The sequence below is a fragment of the Chinchilla lanigera genome, unplaced genomic scaffold (genome assembly GCF_000276665.1).
Source record: "Chinchilla lanigera isolate Chin_1 unplaced genomic scaffold, ChiLan1.0 scaffold00179, whole genome shotgun sequence".
Classification (NCBI taxonomy): domain Eukaryota; kingdom Metazoa; phylum Chordata; class Mammalia; order Rodentia; family Chinchillidae; genus Chinchilla; species Chinchilla lanigera.
In genome coordinates, this window is record NW_004955580.1 from 495,909 (window position 1) to 511,608 (window position 15,700).

The 15,700-nt window shown below is 61.3% G+C and overlaps 3 protein-coding genes across 8 annotated transcripts; 2 read left to right on the plus strand and 1 right to left on the minus strand.

Moving 5' to 3' along the window:
* The first annotated feature begins 538 nt into the window (after positions 1-538).
* Srpk3 (SRSF protein kinase 3) lies at positions 539-4,801 on the plus strand. Of its 2 annotated transcripts, none has more exons than XM_005414150.2 (15): positions 539-994; positions 1,070-1,200; positions 1,380-1,488; positions 1,614-1,701; positions 1,900-1,987; positions 2,366-2,472; positions 2,555-2,720; positions 2,814-2,839; positions 3,167-3,296; positions 3,381-3,620; positions 3,704-3,804; positions 3,987-4,094; positions 4,167-4,236; positions 4,319-4,416; positions 4,508-4,801. In XM_005414150.2, the coding sequence occupies exons 1-15, from the start codon at positions 939-941 to the stop codon at positions 4,622-4,624; spliced, it is 1,635 nt and encodes a 544-aa protein (XP_005414207.1). In that variant the 5' UTR covers positions 539-938; the 3' UTR covers positions 4,625-4,801. The 2 variants fall into 2 exon arrangements, with proteins under 2 accessions (XP_005414207.1, XP_005414206.1); XM_005414149.2 differs by having other exon boundaries at positions 543-994; positions 4,319-4,411.
* A 2-nt stretch (positions 4,802-4,803) lies between these two features.
* Idh3g (isocitrate dehydrogenase 3 (NAD+) gamma) lies at positions 4,804-11,604 on the minus strand. 2 transcript variants are annotated; one of them, XM_005414148.2, is made up of 13 exons: positions 11,521-11,604; positions 8,961-9,002; positions 8,696-8,707; positions 8,320-8,417; positions 7,830-7,942; positions 6,839-6,899; positions 6,586-6,718; positions 6,265-6,398; positions 5,890-5,992; positions 5,667-5,813; positions 5,370-5,464; positions 5,230-5,290; positions 4,804-5,018 (listed from the first exon to the last, which is right to left on the minus strand). In XM_005414148.2, exons 1-13 carry the CDS (start codon positions 11,599-11,601, stop codon positions 4,917-4,919), a joined length of 1,182 nt encoding a protein of 393 aa, XP_005414205.2. In that variant the 5' UTR covers positions 11,602-11,604; the 3' UTR covers positions 4,804-4,916. The 2 variants fall into 2 exon arrangements, with proteins under 2 accessions (XP_005414205.2, XP_013365166.1); XM_013509712.1 differs by lacking the exon at positions 8,696-8,707.
* Positions 11,605-11,763: 159 nt separating this feature from the next.
* Ssr4 (signal sequence receptor, delta) lies at positions 11,764-15,590 on the plus strand. Of its 4 annotated transcripts, none has more exons than XM_005414154.2 (6): positions 11,764-12,025; positions 13,349-13,467; positions 14,618-14,692; positions 14,822-14,911; positions 15,024-15,089; positions 15,432-15,590. In XM_005414154.2, the coding sequence occupies exons 1-6, from the start codon at positions 11,959-11,961 to the stop codon at positions 15,534-15,536; spliced, it is 522 nt and encodes a 173-aa protein (XP_005414211.1). In that variant the 5' UTR covers positions 11,764-11,958; the 3' UTR covers positions 15,537-15,590. The 4 variants fall into 4 exon arrangements, with proteins under 4 accessions (XP_005414211.1, XP_005414210.1, XP_005414209.1 ...); XM_005414153.2 differs by having other exon boundaries at positions 11,767-12,025; positions 14,615-14,692; XM_005414152.2 differs by having other exon boundaries at positions 11,877-12,025; positions 13,352-13,467.
* The last annotated feature ends 110 nt before the right edge of the window (positions 15,591-15,700 follow it).

Sequence of the window (15,700 nt, forward strand, 5' to 3'; positions counted from 1 at the left end):
AAGCAGCAAGAGTGACAACTTCCCAGCCTTGTTGGAACCCCTCACTGGCACCCACAGATGTGGGGCAGGCCCCTGTGTCCCTCTGCATTGCCTATGTACAGGCCCGGGCCCCAGCTGTGCCCTGGCTGTCCTGGGTGTGTCCAGCCTTGAGGCTGCAGTCTCCGTTTCACCCAGCTGACAGGCAGTGTCTGTGGGGGACGTGGCTGCCAGGGGGCACCCGGCAAATGTTGGTACAGATGGGAACACAGCAGGAGCGGTGGCCCAGAGCAAGCAGGGGGCTGGGAGGGAGGCTGTGCCAGGCGCCACAGCAGGGTCCCAGAAGGGCCTGGCACTCCAGTGGGGCACGAGTTGCTCCTGACTCTCGCCTAGGCGCCACCCAGCCAGGGCCCCTGCGGCACAATTGGGAGACACTGGAGCCCCCACCCCCGTCTCAGGGAACAGCTGGTAGCAGCCAGGGCTCAGCCCCACGAGGATGCCCACAGGGGCCAAGTGAGAAGTCCGAGAATGTCCCGTATGGTCCAAAATGCAGCCTTGCAGCATGGGGGGCAGCACTCAGCTTGAGGACCTGGTCACATGTCAACCGCACCATCACGGGAGGTCCCTGCAGTCAGACCTGTATGCAGGCGCTTGGGAGTGCTTCACCCTCCTCTAGGTGCCCCTCGCTCGGTCCGAAAGTGTGGGGACTCAGCCTGGGGCCCAAGTGACCGCCGGCTGTCCCAGAGTGCATCGGGGCCTGAGCCTAGGGGCCCAGCTCTGGCCACCGTCCTGTCGCTGCACCGCCCCCTCCCCGAGTGCATACCTTGCCCACAGCCGAGCAGCTGGGAAGCTATTTATAAAGGCGGGTGAGATCAGCGGCCAAGGCTATAAATGTGCAGGCCACCACAGGGCCCCACAGGAGCTGCTTCCCCGGGGCGCCGGAGCTGTGGGCCGAGGCCGGGATGAGCGCCAGCACAGGGGGCAGTGGTGGTGCTGACAGTGGCGGCAGCAGCAGCAGGTAGGGCTCGGCTAGGCGCCCGGGGTCTTCGGCACATCACATGCTCACTGGCTACCCACCCTACCTTGCCCACAGCTCGCAGACCTCCTGCGGGCCTGAGTCCTCAGGCTCCGAGTTGGCCCCAGCCATGCCAGCGCCACAGATGCTGCCGGGGCTGCTGGGCTCTGACAACGAGGAACAGGAAGACCCCAAGGACTACTGCAAGGGTGAGGCCTGGGTTGGGCTCGCAGAGCCAGACTGGTATCTCAGGGGCTCGGGCATCCCGGGAGGCAGTGGGTGCCCGGAGGCCAGGCCCGCACGGGCCAGACAGCTGGCAGGGCCGGCTGGCTGGCTGGCTGGCTGGGGCAGGGGGAGATGCACTTGGTCTGTCAGCTCGCTTCCGCAGGTGGCTACTACCCAGTGAAGATCGGTGACCTGTTCAATGGGCGCTACCACGTGGTGCGCAAGTTGGGCTGGGGCCACTTCTCCACCGTGTGGCTCTGTTGGGACATCCAGTGAGTGGCCCCCAGTCCCTAAGGCCCAGCACTAGCTGCGCTTCCGCCCCAGGCTTGGCTGAGGCCCCCGGCATAGCCCCAAGTGTAGCCAGAGCCGGTGCATGACGAGGGTCTTGCTGTTGCAGGCGCAAGCGCTTCGTGGCCCTGAAAGTGGTGAAGAGTGCAGGGCATTACACAGAGACAGCTGTGGATGAGATCAAGCTCCTGAAATGTGTGAGGCGCCTCCCCTCTGCTCTGGGCTCCTGGGGCTGCTCGCCCAGGGCCTGGCAGCGTGGGTACAGGGTGCTTGGGGCTCAGCTAAGGAGGGGCGGGGTGCCTAGGGGGGCACCAGAGGTGCGGGCGAGCACAGCCACTGGCGCTTGGGGGGCACTGAAGGGTAGACTGGACCATCTGCGGCCACCTGGCTTCCAGGTTCGGGACAGCGACCCCAGTGACCCCAAAAGGGAGACCATCGTTCAGCTCATAGATGACTTCCGGATCTCAGGGGTCAATGGAGTCCGTATCCTTGGCAGGCTGGGTAGCGGGTACAGTGGGAAGGGGCTGGCTTCCCCTTCTTAGCTTCCGGTGCCTCTGCTTGAACTGCGCAGTCCAGGAGCCAATCCGACCCTTTGGACATCCGGGTTTCCATGCGTGTGGGGGGTGGGGAGTGGGTGGCTGCGGGGATGTGTGGGGGGGTGTCACTGGGACCAAGGAGAGCACTAGAGTGGACAGGGCCTCTCAAACTGGTTGTACACCCGATGGTGGGAGGCACCTGATGGTGTCATGACACTGTGACACCCTGGGAGAATGGTGGCCACTAGGGCAGCCTCTGGCGAGCCTGCTTCCGTACCTCTGCACTGCCCAAGCCCCAGCTATGCACCCTTCACTCCATGCCCAGACGTGTGCATGGTGCTGGAGGTCCTGGGCCACCAGCTCCTCAAGTGGATCATCAAGTCCAACTACCAAGGCCTGCCTGTGCCCTGCGTGAAGAGCATCGTGAGGCAGGTGAGCGCCCCTCCCGGGCTGCTCGGCCCACCTGGCCTAACCTGGGCAGGGCCTTCGGCAGCTCAGACGTGGCCGTATCCAGGTGCTGCATGGCCTAGACTACCTGCACACCAAGTGCAAGATCATCCACACGGACATCAAGCCCGAGAACATCCTGCTGTGCGTGGGCGACACCTACATCAGACGCCTGGCAACTGAAGCCACTGAGTGGCAGCAGTCAGGGGCCCCGCCACCATCCCGCTCCACAGGTACCGGGAAGAGCAGTAGGGCCGCGCTGTACTGTGGGGCCTCAGGGCCCGCCTGATCTCCACTCCTCTCTCTCCCCACCCCACTGCACCCAGTCAGCACTGCCCCCCAGGAGGTCCTGGTAAGTTGGGGCACCCCTCCTTCTCCACATCTCCTCAGCCACACTCACTGCACCCCAACAGTGGTAACTTCCAAAAGCCTGGGTGGCCCTGATGAGCGAGATACACAGGCTGGGTCACACGTCCCCCCCTGCTACTTCAGGCTGCCTCAGCTGGGGCCGGGAGGGAACAGGGAACACCCCATGCTGGCTGAGATGGGCCGAGGGCTGGGCCACAGGGCGGTGGCATCCCATGTGCGCCCAGGGCCAGACCTGGTTAGGGAACTCCCACTGCCAGATGGCAGGACCAGGTGGCAGCAGCCCCGGGGATGACCAAGATTCTGGTGGCAGACTGGCAAACTGTCAAAAAACAAGCGGAAGAAGATGAGGCGCAAACGGAAGCAGCAGAAGCGGCTGCTGGAGGAGCGGCTGCGGGACCTGCAGCGGCTGGAGGCCATGGAGGCCACAGGCCAGGCCGACGGTGAGGGGCAGGCGGGGGTGCCGCGCCGCCAGTGAGTGCACGTGCAGGCTGCTGCTCACATGGACCTCTGCCCCATCTCCCCAGACTCCAGCTTGACACTCGAGGCGGGCAGCGGCTCCACCTCCTCCTCAGGCTGCCACCCTGGGGGCGCCCTGGTCAACACCTCCCCGGCCTCCTCCTCCCCTGCTCTTGGAGGCCACCGCAGCCTCAGCCCTAGCTCGCAGACTTCAGGCTTCTCAGGCTCTCTGTTCTCCGCGGCCTCCTGCTCCATCCTTTCGGGCTCATCCAACCAGCGCGAGACTGGGGGCCTCCTGTCACCCAGCGGTAAGTGTCATGGGCGGGGATGGGTGCAGGCAGCAGGCCAGAGGAGCCAGGCCGTCCAACACCTCTGCCCCTTCCTCCCGCAGCACCCTTTGGTGCCTCGAACCTCCTAGTAAACCCCCTGGAGCCCCAGAATGCAGATAAGATCAAGGTCAAGATCGCAGACCTGGGCAACGCCTGCTGGGTGGTACGAGCCCCTTGGGGAGGCCTGCGGGGAGCGGGCCCGCTGGTGTAGCCAGGGTGTCCCCTCCAAAGAGCTGAGGCCCCTTCCAACCAGCTTGGAAAGGGGCAGGGGCAGGGGCAGGGGCACTGGGGAGGCAGGGCAGGGTTGGGGCTGGCTCCTGTCCCCAGGGCTCCCCTTGCCTCCAGCACAAGCACTTCACGGAGGACATCCAGACACGGCAGTACCGAGCTGTGGAGGTGCTGATCGGCGCTGAGTATGGGCCACCAGCAGACATCTGGAGCACGGCCTGCATGGTATGCGGGCACCAAGATGCCCCAGAACCAGGCCACCTCATGCCAGCTGCAACGTCACCTCTCTTCTCACAGGCCTTCGAGCTGGCCACTGGTGACTACCTGTTTGAGCCCCACTCTGGAGAAGACTACAGCCGTGACGAGGGTAGGGAGGTGGGCCAGGGCCGGGGCCGGGAGCACCTACCCGATGCCCAACGACTCACATACCCGCTCCCTCTGCGGCACAGACCACATTGCGCACATCGTGGAGCTCCTGGGTGATATCCCCCCTGCCTTCGCCCTCTCTGGACGCTATTCCCGGGAGTTCTTCAATAGGAGAGGTGGGGTGCGTGGGTGCGCGGGAAGACGGGACAGGCTGACGCAGGTGGCCAGGGCCTGGGGCCATAGGCCAACACCACCCGGTCACCGACCTGCAGGAGAGCTGCGGCACATCCACAACCTCAAGCACTGGGGCCTATACGAGGTGCTCATGGAGAAGTACGAGTGGCCGCTGGAGCAGGCCACGCAGTTCAGCGCCTTCCTGCTGCCCATGATGGAGTACCTTCCTGAGAAGCGCGCCAGCGCTTCCGACTGCCTGCAGCACCCATGGCTCAACCCCTAGTCCCACTGCCCTGCCTGTGGGCACGGTGCCCTCCCCGCCTGGGGCAGCTTCCTCAGCCACAGCAATGGCAGGCGTGCGTGTTTCTTAATAAAGTGTGCACTGAACACTGGGTTCTGGGAGTAGGGCCAGACGGAAGCCACTTTATTCTGGGGTCTGGCCACCAAGCCGGCTGCAGTGCTGGGCGCAGGGGCGCAGGAATGGCCAAGGCCATCTTGGGAGAGGACCTAAGCCTCCACAGCCCGGCCGTTGATGATGCGGATGTGGCGGATGATATCTTGGATGGCCTGGGATGTGGTGCCCTGGCCCCCAATGTCTGGGGTGTGCATCTGTAGGAGACCGGAAGTGTGGGCACATCAGGCCTACTGACACCTTCCCACCCTTGCGCAGCCCCAGCTGCCCACCATCCCGCCTGTAGGTGGCAGGACCTGGAACTGACACTAAGAGGGCAGTGGTAACTCCCTCCGCCCAGCCCCTCGGGTGGCTCATACTTGCCCAACGCAAACTAGGGGCCAGTGTGAGGAGCAGGAATAACCTTACATTTTCATTGTCCATGGACGCCAGGACAGCTTTGCGGATGGAGGTGGCATAGGAGTGCAGCCTAGAGGAGGAGAGTGGCATTGGCGCTCAGGCCCAAGGAGCTGGCGGGGGCTCAGCGCCAAGCACCAGGCACCACTTACTTGAGGTGGTCCAGCATCATGCAGCTGGCGAGCAGCGTCGCCGTGGGGTTGGCAATGTTCTTGTTGGCGATACTCTTGCCTGTGTTCCTCGTGGCCTGGGAAAAGCAGGATGCAACAGGGTGGGTAGGACGTGTCCAGCAGAGGCGCTATCCCTGACAGAGAACAGCAGGGAGCCAGGGACAGCAAGGGGAAGATTGGTGGCTCATGGGTCCAGGGCTGCACGGGGAGAGACGGGACCCAAGTAGCAGGCCCACAAGCCACTCAAGCGCAGGATGCTGGCTGCACCCATACACTCACCGTCTCAAACACGGCATACACATGGCCGTAGTTGGCCCCAGCCACAAGGCCCGGGCCCCCAACCAGCCCTGCACAGACGTTGTTGACAATGTTGCCGTAGAGGTTGGGCATCACCATGACATCAAACTGCTGGGGCCGGGACACGAGCTGTAAGTGAGGAGGGCTCAGTACGAGACGTGTAGGCACCCAGGGCAGGAGGTCTTGGAGCCGGGTGGGTGACTACCTGCATGGTGGTGTTGTCCACAATCATGTTCTCAAAGGTAATTTGGGGGTAGCGGGCAGCCACTTCCCTGCAGCACTGGAGGAAGAGACCATCGCCCAGCTTCCTAGGGGGAGGAAAGGGAGACAGAGGACACCAGCTTGGCTGGTCACCTTGGTCAGCAAAAGGCTGGGGACCAACTTCTAACCCCCCCATCAACAAACCAGCACAGCCCCATTCCTCCTCTCCAAAGCGCGGATGGTGGTACAGCCACAGACCTCCCTGGGCATGCCACTTGATGGATGGCCAGTGTCCCCAGTCCCAACTCCAAGAGAAGACCAAGCGGGCCACTCCAGGCGCTTTGGGGCACGCGCAGGGTGGTGGGGGATGCGGACGTACATGATGTTGGCCTTGTGCACAGCTGTCACCTTCTTGCGCCCGCTCTCCTGGGCCAGCTTGAAGGCATATTCAGCGATGCGCAGGGACTTGGCCTTGGTGATGATCTTCAGGCTCTCCACCACTCCTGCCACGCTCTGCCGAGCAGCAGAGGGGGTGCGGTGAGGTGCGGCCCCCATGCAAGGACTCTTGGCCCCTCCCTTGGGCACAGCCCTCTCAAAGAGCCAACCTCTTCCTGGCTTCCTCAAGATCTGTCCCCAGGGCTGATCACGGCTGGGCTCACTTCCCGCTCCCCAGGACCCCAGCAGGCCCCGTTGTGCCCACCTCGTGCTCAAGGCTGCTGTACTCGCCCTCTGTGTTCTCCCGCACGATGAGGATGTCTATGTCCTTATGCCGGGTCACCACTCCGGGCAGGCTCTTGCAGTGGATGACATTGGCGTAGAGGTCCAGGCTGGTGCTGGGAGAAAGACAGAGGAAGAAGCAGGATAGACTCGACTGGTAGCTGGTCAAGGCCACGGTCACCAGCACAGCCCACCCTGGGCCTCGAGGGCCACCTCCTCACACGCAAGGTTCTCACCGGAGGATGTTGTTCCGGGATTTATGGGATGGTGGAAGGTTATGGTTTGTTTCAATGTTGCCTGCAGAACCAAAACAAGACAGGCAGGCTAGAGAGGCCCTCAAACTCTGCCGCACCACTGTCTCCTTCCTGGTGTAGGACATGTATGCTAAAGGCTGCGGCCACTGGAAGAGATGGCTTCCTGTAGCCAAATGCCCCATGGGACACCAATGCAAGCTCGCAGTGATGGGGGGGGGGGCGGGGGGCACCCAGCCCGTGGCAGGCACCTGCTAGGTATTTACCAAATGAATGAACAACTGAAGAACAAAAATGGTGGCAGCTGGCAGGACCCCTGCCATTCCTCACCCCGAGAACGGCTCAACAGAAAGCGATCATTGCTTCTGCCAATAGCCTGGCTGGCCAGGCCAGCACCCACAAGGTGACCCCGGACTGGGTTACTGCCAAGGCCCCAAACTGAGGTGCCCATGGGCCTACACAAGGGCAGGCAGGAGCACCTGGGAGAGGCCACAGCTCGGCCCCCAGAGGAAGGGAAGGAAGGGCCTAGGAGGCCAGGCTGCTGCAGCAGCCAGGGAAAGGAGGTCAGAGGGCGCCAAGCAGAAAGGCCTTTCTGGAAGCCCACCAAGACCACCCGCCCCTCAGAGCTGCTCCTGCCTGGGCACCCCACAGCCGGCGCGTCAGTGCCCCCACTCATCGCCAGGTTTGGGCTCTCCTGCTCACAGCCCTCACACAGAGTACCCCCACACAGAGCACCGCGGGCTGAACTTGCAGAAACGTGGAGGTCAAGAAGGGCCAATGGGCAGGGGCCACAAAACTGCTTCTCGGGGACCCTGCTTTGTACAGAAGACCCCAGCAGGGTGAGTGCCACAGGGGGAAGGAGGAGGTGGGAGGGAGTTCCCACAGCTGGCTACAGCCACTGCCGCGGAGCCTGAGTTTCAGTGCCCACAGGCGCTCCCAGGCTCCCACCCAGAGCCCCGGAGCCAGCGAGCCTCACCCTTCAGAGCCACGCGGTTCCGACGGATGGCCATGATGGCGTTGCGGATGTCCTCCTCATCAGTGTCAGAGCTCACGTGCACCTCTTCAAAATCCACTGGCACACACGCGTGCCTGGGGCAGAGCCAGGTCAGGGAGGCCAGCGAGGGGTCTCACAAGCCTCTTCCTCCAGGAAGCATGCCCAGGCTGCCATGGACAAAGGCCTCGCCCCTGTGGCTATTTACTTCAACCCAGCCGTGGCTGGAAGGGGACTGAGCCCACCATGCCAACAGATGAGGACATGTTTCACCCCTGCAGTGCATGCTCTTAGCAGGACAGGCACCACCTTCCCCATAACCAGGGTAGCCTGGCAAGATCAGAGGCCCAGGTTTCCAGGGCTTCCTGCCACTGCCACACCAAGTTCTTAGGCAAAGGCCCTCTCGCTAAAATTACCAGGGCCCGCTGGCTGTGTCCAGGGCACACCCGCCTCCAGGGGAGCCAAGGTCTCATACCTGAACACAGATTTCACATGCAGCATGAGCTCTGGCCCGATGCCGTCCCCAGGGATCATGGTCACTGTGTGCCGCCCACCGTACTTAGCCGACGGAGGCTGCAAGGAAGGAGAGGGTGGGGACGAGGCTCTAGGTGCCTCCCACGCTCCCCAGCTCAGCACCTAGGGCCTCGAGCCAGCGCCCCTCTTCCCACCATCACTGATCCCACAAGCCAGCCGATCTGGAGGTGCCAACTTGGGCACGCCCATCCCAGAGAGGGCTGTTTGTCTCAGGCTACCTGCGCAGCAGCAGCTCCTACACCCAAGTGGACGTGGGTCAACCCCAAAGCAACTGTGAAGCCCCTACAGCCCACACAGAGGAAAAGGAGAATACTCACAATGGTTTGTTGCTAGAGAGGACAGAAAGAAAGAACACACATGTCAGACAAGGTCAGAGGAGCAAGGCTGTGACTGGAGGGCCGGGCCTGCTTCCTGGGGACAGAGACGGAGACACCGTCTAGCACAACTCAGGGAAGGGGGAGGCAGGAGTCACCTCAGGCACTGCCTCTGAGGACACGAGGGCCAGGGTGAAGAAGCATGGGTGGGCATGCACACAGACTCCTATATACCCGACGGCCCCGCATGCCCCAGGCAGGTACTCACCGAGGAGATGTGCCTCCGGGGGGCCTCATGGGCACCTAGCACCTGGCAGAGGAAACCCAAATGCCACATTGGTCATCTGGCCCGCAAGTCAAGTTGCCAAGGGCTGGCCTAGCTCTGGGCAGGAGGAGAGACTGAGGTTGGCAGGTTTGGGTGGAGTGTACCCAAGAGCTAGGGGCAGAGGGGTGGTCACAGGGCCAGAGCCCCAAGGGCACCTCACTGTCCCATGCGCCACCTGGGTTTGCAGCCAGCACTTGCCGATGGCCGGGTTCGGGCACCCCTAGGCTTGCCACAGGAGCTTGCAGAAGGTGGCCTGGATAGCCCTTCCTCCAGGAGGCAGTGCCACCTTCCCAGCCCAGGGCGCCTCCCAAGGCTAGCACTATCTTGCCTCCCGCCCAGCCCCATCACTCCAAGACCCAGCACAGTGTCTGGCCCAGCACTGAGACGCAGGGGATGCTGCCTGAGTGCACAAATACACCTGAAAATGAAGAAACAGGTGGAGACCAGGGAGTGGTCCAACTCCACCATCCGCTACTCTCAAGACAGCTTCATGTCCTCATCTGAAAGCCATGTGAGAGAAGCACCTACTGCAATGGGATAGGAGGCGGCATGGGAGCTGGTCACAGGCCCCAGCAGGGCACCTCCACCCTCCCAGTGCCGCAGGTCAGAGTTCAAGACTGGTGTCCTTGGGGGATGCAGGGCTGAACCTGCCGTTCCTGGCAGTTCATTCCCATCGGGCTTCAGCTGTGCCACTGAGCCAGCCTCCTGAGGGCCTGCCCTTGGCTAGGCTCAGGGCTGAGCACCCCTGGCCACAGCTGGCACTATCACCACCAGGGATAAACTTCTCCTGCATCTGCTTTCTGGGCTAGATGCTCCATGGGGCTCTCACCAAAGTGCCAAGAGCTCCCTAGACAGAGATCTCCCCGACTTTGGTGTACAGATTACAAAGGCTTTGACACCCACAGGATGCTATGAGCAAAGATGCCCTGTGTACAGCAGGCTGGCGTACACACAGGCATCCTGCATGTCTGTCATTCTTCAGCAATTCCCCAGAAAGCCATGGGTCCAGGGTGGCACACACTCCTGCTAGAGAGCTGGATACTCCACACTCTACTGAAACTTCTAACTAAGGTTTCTGCTGCATCACGCGCTTCCCTAGGAGGTCCCAACAAGTAAGACCCAAGATCTGGTGTTCTTTTAGAAGGGTTTCCATACCCAGGACAGCCAGGCTCAGGGCAACACCCTGCCTGGCCACCAACCTTTCTCTGCCCCAACCCCTACCCCAACAAGCAAGCACACAGGCATGTACACACACAGGGGGTGTGGGAAGTTGCAGGGGTTGACAGATGTCCTCCAGAGCCTGCAGAAGCCTAGCTGTGGGAGCCTCCAGGGCACCTAGAGATTCTCTACAGTATGTGATGTGCCGGCTCACAAGCAATGGGGGAGAAGCCAGAAAGTTGGGGTTTTTTGTTTTGTTTTGTTCTGGTTTGGTTTTTTTAAGACAGGGTCTCGCTATGTAGTCCAAGCTGGCCTTGAACTCACTATGTAGTCCAGGCTGGCCTTGAACTGGCAGTGATCCTCCTGCCTCAGCCTCCCAAGTGTTGGGATTACAGGCGTGCGCCACCACACCTGGTTTGAGGCCAGCATTTTATTTTATTTTATTTTATTTTATTTATATTATACCGGGAATCAAACTCAGGACCTCGCACTTGCCAGGCAGGTGCTGCACCAACGAGCTAAATCCCCAGCCCGAGGACAGCATTTTAGAGAAAACTGCAGAAAGCATAGTCTTCCCCAGAGGACAGAGCAGTTACACCCAGGAGTAGAAAGGTCCCCAGGGAGCATCAACAAAATCATGGAGTTCTGGAAGGTCAGAATTGGCAGGATCCTTTGAGAAGTCCCCATCCCTCTGGTTGGATAGACAGGAAAGGGAACCCGGAGAGAGGAAGGGACTGGCCCTCGTCCTAAACATGAGTAAGAAGAATTGGACGCGAATAATCAGGATTCTACATTGAGAACCAAGGAAGCAAGTCCCCACAGCCTCCAGGGCCCATCAGCTCCTGCCCACCCTGGGTGCTCGGGGAGGGGGAATCCGGGGATCTAAGAATGAGAAGTGATCGGGATGACTGGAAAAAACGGATTCTCCACTTCCAGAGGGACAGGTGGCAAAGTGGTCTATCACCACAAAGAAACCCGAAGAGGAACGCAGTCCTGCAATAGGGTATTCAAGGCGGGCCAGCACACGTGACGGCCTCGAGAGAGCACCCACAAGGACGCGAAGGAGGTGACACTCAGCAGCTGCGGCGCAGCCTCCCACCCTGTCCTCAGCCCCCGCCACCAGACAGAGACCCTTGCCTCCAGATCAGCGCCAACTTCGGCCAATGCGCTCACTGACAGAGGAAGCGGCCAATGAGCTACGCGCGCGGGCCTCTGCCCGCCCCTCCCGAGTCCCGCAGCCAATCCAACACCAGGCCGCTCAGAGCCGCTGCACCGTCCCGGCCCCACGGGGTGCGAGGCCCCCTAACAAGCTCTGTGGCTCTCCCGTGGCCCGCCCACCACTCACCTCCCAAGGACGGCAGAGGAGGGCTGGCCTGAGCACGGCCTTCGCAGCGCCGGCGGCGGCCGTCGTCACCTTCAGCGCCATGGCAGAGAGAGCCGCCGAGGGTGTGTACACTGTTCTCGCGAGAGTCGACTGGGCGAGAAATTCCGGGGTCCACCCCCTTCCCGGCCCCGCACTGCGCATGCGCGCGGCCGGCCGGTTCCCACGCCCCCTTCCGGTGCCAGAGCGCTGCTGCCCCTGCGCTCGCCATCTTGGGGGAGGCGGCAGGCTGGGCGTCCGGCTCCAGGAGGGGACACGTCAGTGTCGCTGGTGACGTCACGAGTCCCGACCTGGCCCGCCGGCGTGCGATTGGCCGCAGCGGCAGTTTCGCGTCGCGCTTCCTCGTCTGCCGCGCGTGTTCCGGGCAGCGCGCTCTCTTTTCCGCTGGGCAGAGAAGAGGCGATGGCGACCGCGGCATCTCTCGGCGTCCTGGCGCTGCTCCTGCTGTGCGGCCTGTCTTGCTGCTCAGGTAGCAGCCCGGTGGGAGCTTGTTGCAGGCGAGCCTCAGCCCCACGGCAGTGGTACCGGGGGAGGAGAGGGTGTGGGCCAAGCGGGAGTCCGGGCCTTCTTCGGAGAGGCGGCCACCAAAGCACCACACACGGCGACCCGGCAGGCAGGCTGCTGGAAGCGACACCTACACCTTTTCCTCCTCTACACTGTGTTCGTTGCCATCACCTCCAGCAGGGAAGGTGACTTCTCGGAGGGACTGTCGCCGAGCAGTGGCGATGAGAAACAGGGCTGGCGGCCGGGAGCTGGCAGAGTGGTGGGTGCGGTGCAGGCCAGGGCTCCCCGGAGAAGTGAGAGCTAAGTGACGCCGAGCAGCTCGTCCAGGCAGAAGGCCAGAGCGCAGGGACAGGGGGCGACTTAGATAGGAAGCTGGCTGGTGAGCAGGGGCCTTGAGTGCTGGGCCAGAGGCTTGATTTTCCCTGAGGCTTTGGCACATCCGTCCAGAGCTCTCAGCAGAGCTGAGCCGCGGGATCCCTGATCTGCATTTACCAGGGATGCTTAACACCTGGTGGTGGCATCCAGGTCGGCCTGGAGTCCAGGCGTTGTGTGGATGGTCACCCAGCTGTGTCAGGGCTCGGGCCTGGGCTGGGCACCCAGCTGTGTCAGGGCTCGGGCCTGGGCTGGGCAGAGGCTGACTGCTGCATGCACACTTTCCTGGGCACTTGCTGTTAGGCCCTTCCCACCTGCCCCTCAAGAATTCTGCAGGCTGGAGCCAGAGGTGTCCTGAATGGACAAACTCTCCACAGGACAAAGGCCAGCTTGACAGGGCCCAGAAGGGCCTGTGGCATCTGGCCTCTGAGAGCCAGGCCCTGCCACCCTTGCCAGCCCTGTCCCCCTCCGCCCAGACCCAAAGCCCTCCCTCTCCTGGGGCCAGGCCTGCTCTCCTGTCAGCTGGCTGGGGACAAAGCCTTCTCCCCATCTTGAGAGGCCCTGGGGCTGCCAGCACCCCCGTTGGTGTCTCTGCCAAAGATGTCCTCAGTGATCCGCTTGGGCGTTGCATGGCTGTGGATGAAGGTGGATGGCCTCTATATCACAAGGCTAGGGACGCACACGTATGCATACCCCAACACACCCACTTCCTCCCTCGACCTTATGTTGAGCTCCGCCTCTGCAGCGCCTTCAGTGTTCTTTCTTCACCCCCTTTGTGGCCATTACCCCCCTTTCCACCATCCTCTGCACCCTGGGATTGGGCCTCAGAGCTCCCCTGGCAGGGCAGAAGGACCCCCCATGTCCTCCGCTGACCAGGTCTGGGCTCAGCACACACAAGTGCCGCCTCCTCCCACAGCAGAGGCCTGCATGGAGCCCCAGATCACCCCCTCCTACTACACTACTTCAGACGCCGTCATTTCTACTGAAACCGTCTTCATCGTGGAGATCTCGCTGATGTGCAAGAACAGGGTTCAGGTGGGCCCAGGGAGGGGTGGGGGGACAGGGCAGTGCTGCTCGTTGGCAGTCGACAGTACCCCAAGGACTGGCGACAGGGAGAATGGGATTCCAATTCGGGCATGTGGGCGAGAGCAGATCCTAGCAAGTACCTTACTAGCGTTTTCTTATTTTTAATTTGTGTTTTGGTTTTTTGAAACAGGGTCTTGTTATGTAGCCCAGGCTGGCCTCAAACTCGTGGCAGTTTTCCTGCCTCAGCCTCTGGAGTGCCAGGATGACAGGCGTGTGCCACCACGCCCAGCTTCACAAGCATTTTCCTTCCTGACCTTGGCATGGTGTGCCTGCGTACAGTAATACTGGGTGGACACCCCACTGTTTGCCGAATGACTGTCTGGAACTGAAAGGGCCACACTCAGCCCCCCAAGTCCCTCCATCCCTTTTTTTGGTTGTTGTTTGTGGGAGTATTTGTTGGTGTGTACGTAAGTTCCAGATTGAGAAGCCCTAGCCAGGCACTGTGACACACCTGTCATCCCAGCACTCGGGAGGGTCAGGAGTGTGACGCCAGCCTGGCTATGTACCAAGACTCTGTTTCAAAGATAAAATCAAGGTTGAGGATCCTGGAACCAGGCATGGTGGTGCACGCCTATAATCTTAGCCCTTGGGAGGCTGAAGCAGGAGGATCATTGTGAGTTTGACGCCATCCTGGGCTCCGTAGTGAGTTCAAGGCCAGCCTGGACTACATGAGCAAGACCCTGTCTCAAAAATGATGATCTTGGTCTCAGGCCTCCCTGAAGTCCATTTTGTTTTTCTTTCTTGGTACTGGGAATCAAACTCACAACCTCATGCTTGCCAGGCAGGTGCTTGTGCCGCTGAGCTATATCCCTGGCCCCTGAAGTCCAAAGAAGGAAGTTGGGCCTCTATTGGGCCCTACATTCCTTGGGTTAAACACCCCTTGGGCAGCTTGTGTGGCACCTGTGACCTCAGGTCCTTGCTTACAGGCTCCAGGCATGAGGGGGACATTTCCATCCAGCCACCCCTGTGCACAGTTAACAGGCTTGCAAGGGGCCCCTGCTAGACAGCCTGTAGTCCGAGCCTGCTGCAGGCAGCAGGGTGGAGCCTTTCCCTGCAGTTGAGGGGGGCAGCAGTGACTTGCCCTTTGTCCTCGCAGCAGAACATGGCTCTTTATGCCGACGTCAGTGGAAAGCAGTTCCCTGTCACTCGGGGCCAGGATGTGGGCCGATACCAGGTAAGGGAGGCCAAGTCCAGGGTTGGGGACAAGCTGCCTGCCATGAATGGGCCCTGGAGCAGGGCTTGGGCTTGGGGACGTGGGCCAGGTCCTGGGGGTCTACGTCACATGTCCACTGTATCCACCCAGGTGTCCTGGAGCCTGGACCACAAGAACGCGCACGCAGGCACCTATGAGGTCAGATTCTTCGATGAGGAGTCCTACAGCCTCCTGAGGAAGGCGAGTATGGGCTGAGTCCCAGGAGAGAGGGCATGTTCCGCTTCTGCTGCCCCTGCCAGTGTCCCTGCCTCCCATGCTCCCTAGCACCCCTGACCTGGCTCCTCCCGTGCAGGCACAGAGAAACAATGAGGACATCTCCATCATCCCGCCACTCTTCACAGTCAGTGTGGACCATCGGGTGAGTGGCCTGGCCTGGTGGAGATGGACCAAGAATCAGGCTTTTGTTGTAGCCACAGCTCTACCAGCTTTGTTTTGTGGCACTGGGGATCAAACCCAGGGCTGTTGCCCTGCGCTATGTCCCCAGTCTTTTTGTTTTGTTTTTTTAATTTGGAGACAAGGTCTTGCTAGGTGGCCCAGACTGGCCTTGAACTTGTGATCCTCCTGCCTTGGCCTCCCAGGGTGCTAGGATTTCAGGCGTGTGCCATCTCACTCAGCTTGGCCAGCATGTCTCCATACCCCTGAGGGTAGGTGACAGGCTGATGCTTGCCTCTGAGGCAGTTTTCGGTCCCTTTCCTTGCAGGGCACCTGGAATGGGCCCTGGGTCTCTACGGAGGTGCTGGCTGCAGTAATTGGCCTCATCATCTACTACCTGGCCTTCAGCGCCAAGAGCCACATCCAGGCCTGACGGGGGCCCAGGCCTCCCTTGCTTCTTTCAATAAACAGTGTCTGTCCATCATGAGTGCCCTCCTCTCGTGGAAGTGGAAGCAGAAAAGGAGATTCTGGGAGGCAGTGCAGCCTCATCCACCTGGGTGGAGGAGCACTTTGTGGGCCCCACCTCACCCCGTGCCC

Excerpts from the sequence above, each read along its gene's own strand:
- Ssr4 (XM_005414153.2), top strand. The coding sequence starts at position 11,959 with ATGGCGACCGCGGCATCTCTCGGCGTCCTGGCGCTGCTCCTGCTGTGC. Across the intron at positions 13,468-14,614 it reads TGTGCAAGAACAGGGTTCAG|CAGAACATGGCTCTTTATGC; the intron begins GTGGGCCCAGGG and ends TTGTCCTCGCAG. Across the intron at positions 14,693-14,821 it reads AGGATGTGGGCCGATACCAG|GTGTCCTGGAGCCTGGACCA; the intron begins GTAAGGGAGGCC and ends GTATCCACCCAG.
- Srpk3 (XM_005414149.2), top strand. The coding sequence starts at position 939 with ATGAGCGCCAGCACAGGGGGCAGTGGTGGTGCTGACAGTGGCGGCAGC. Across the intron at positions 995-1,069 it reads AGTGGCGGCAGCAGCAGCAG|CTCGCAGACCTCCTGCGGGC; the intron begins GTAGGGCTCGGC and ends CCTTGCCCACAG. Across the intron at positions 1,489-1,613 it reads TGGCTCTGTTGGGACATCCA|GCGCAAGCGCTTCGTGGCCC; the intron begins GTGAGTGGCCCC and ends TTGCTGTTGCAG.
- Idh3g (XM_005414148.2), bottom strand. The coding sequence starts at position 11,601 with ATGGCGCTGAAGGTGACGACGGCCGCCGCCGGCGCTGCGAAGGCCGTG. Across the intron at positions 6,719-6,838 it reads TCCCGGAACAACATCCTCCG|CACCAGCCTGGACCTCTACG; the intron begins GTGAGAACCTTG and ends TCTTTCTCCCAG. Across the intron at positions 5,465-5,666 it reads TGTATGCCGTGTTTGAGACG|GCCACGAGGAACACAGGCAA; the intron begins GTGAGTGTATGG and ends TGCTTTTCCCAG.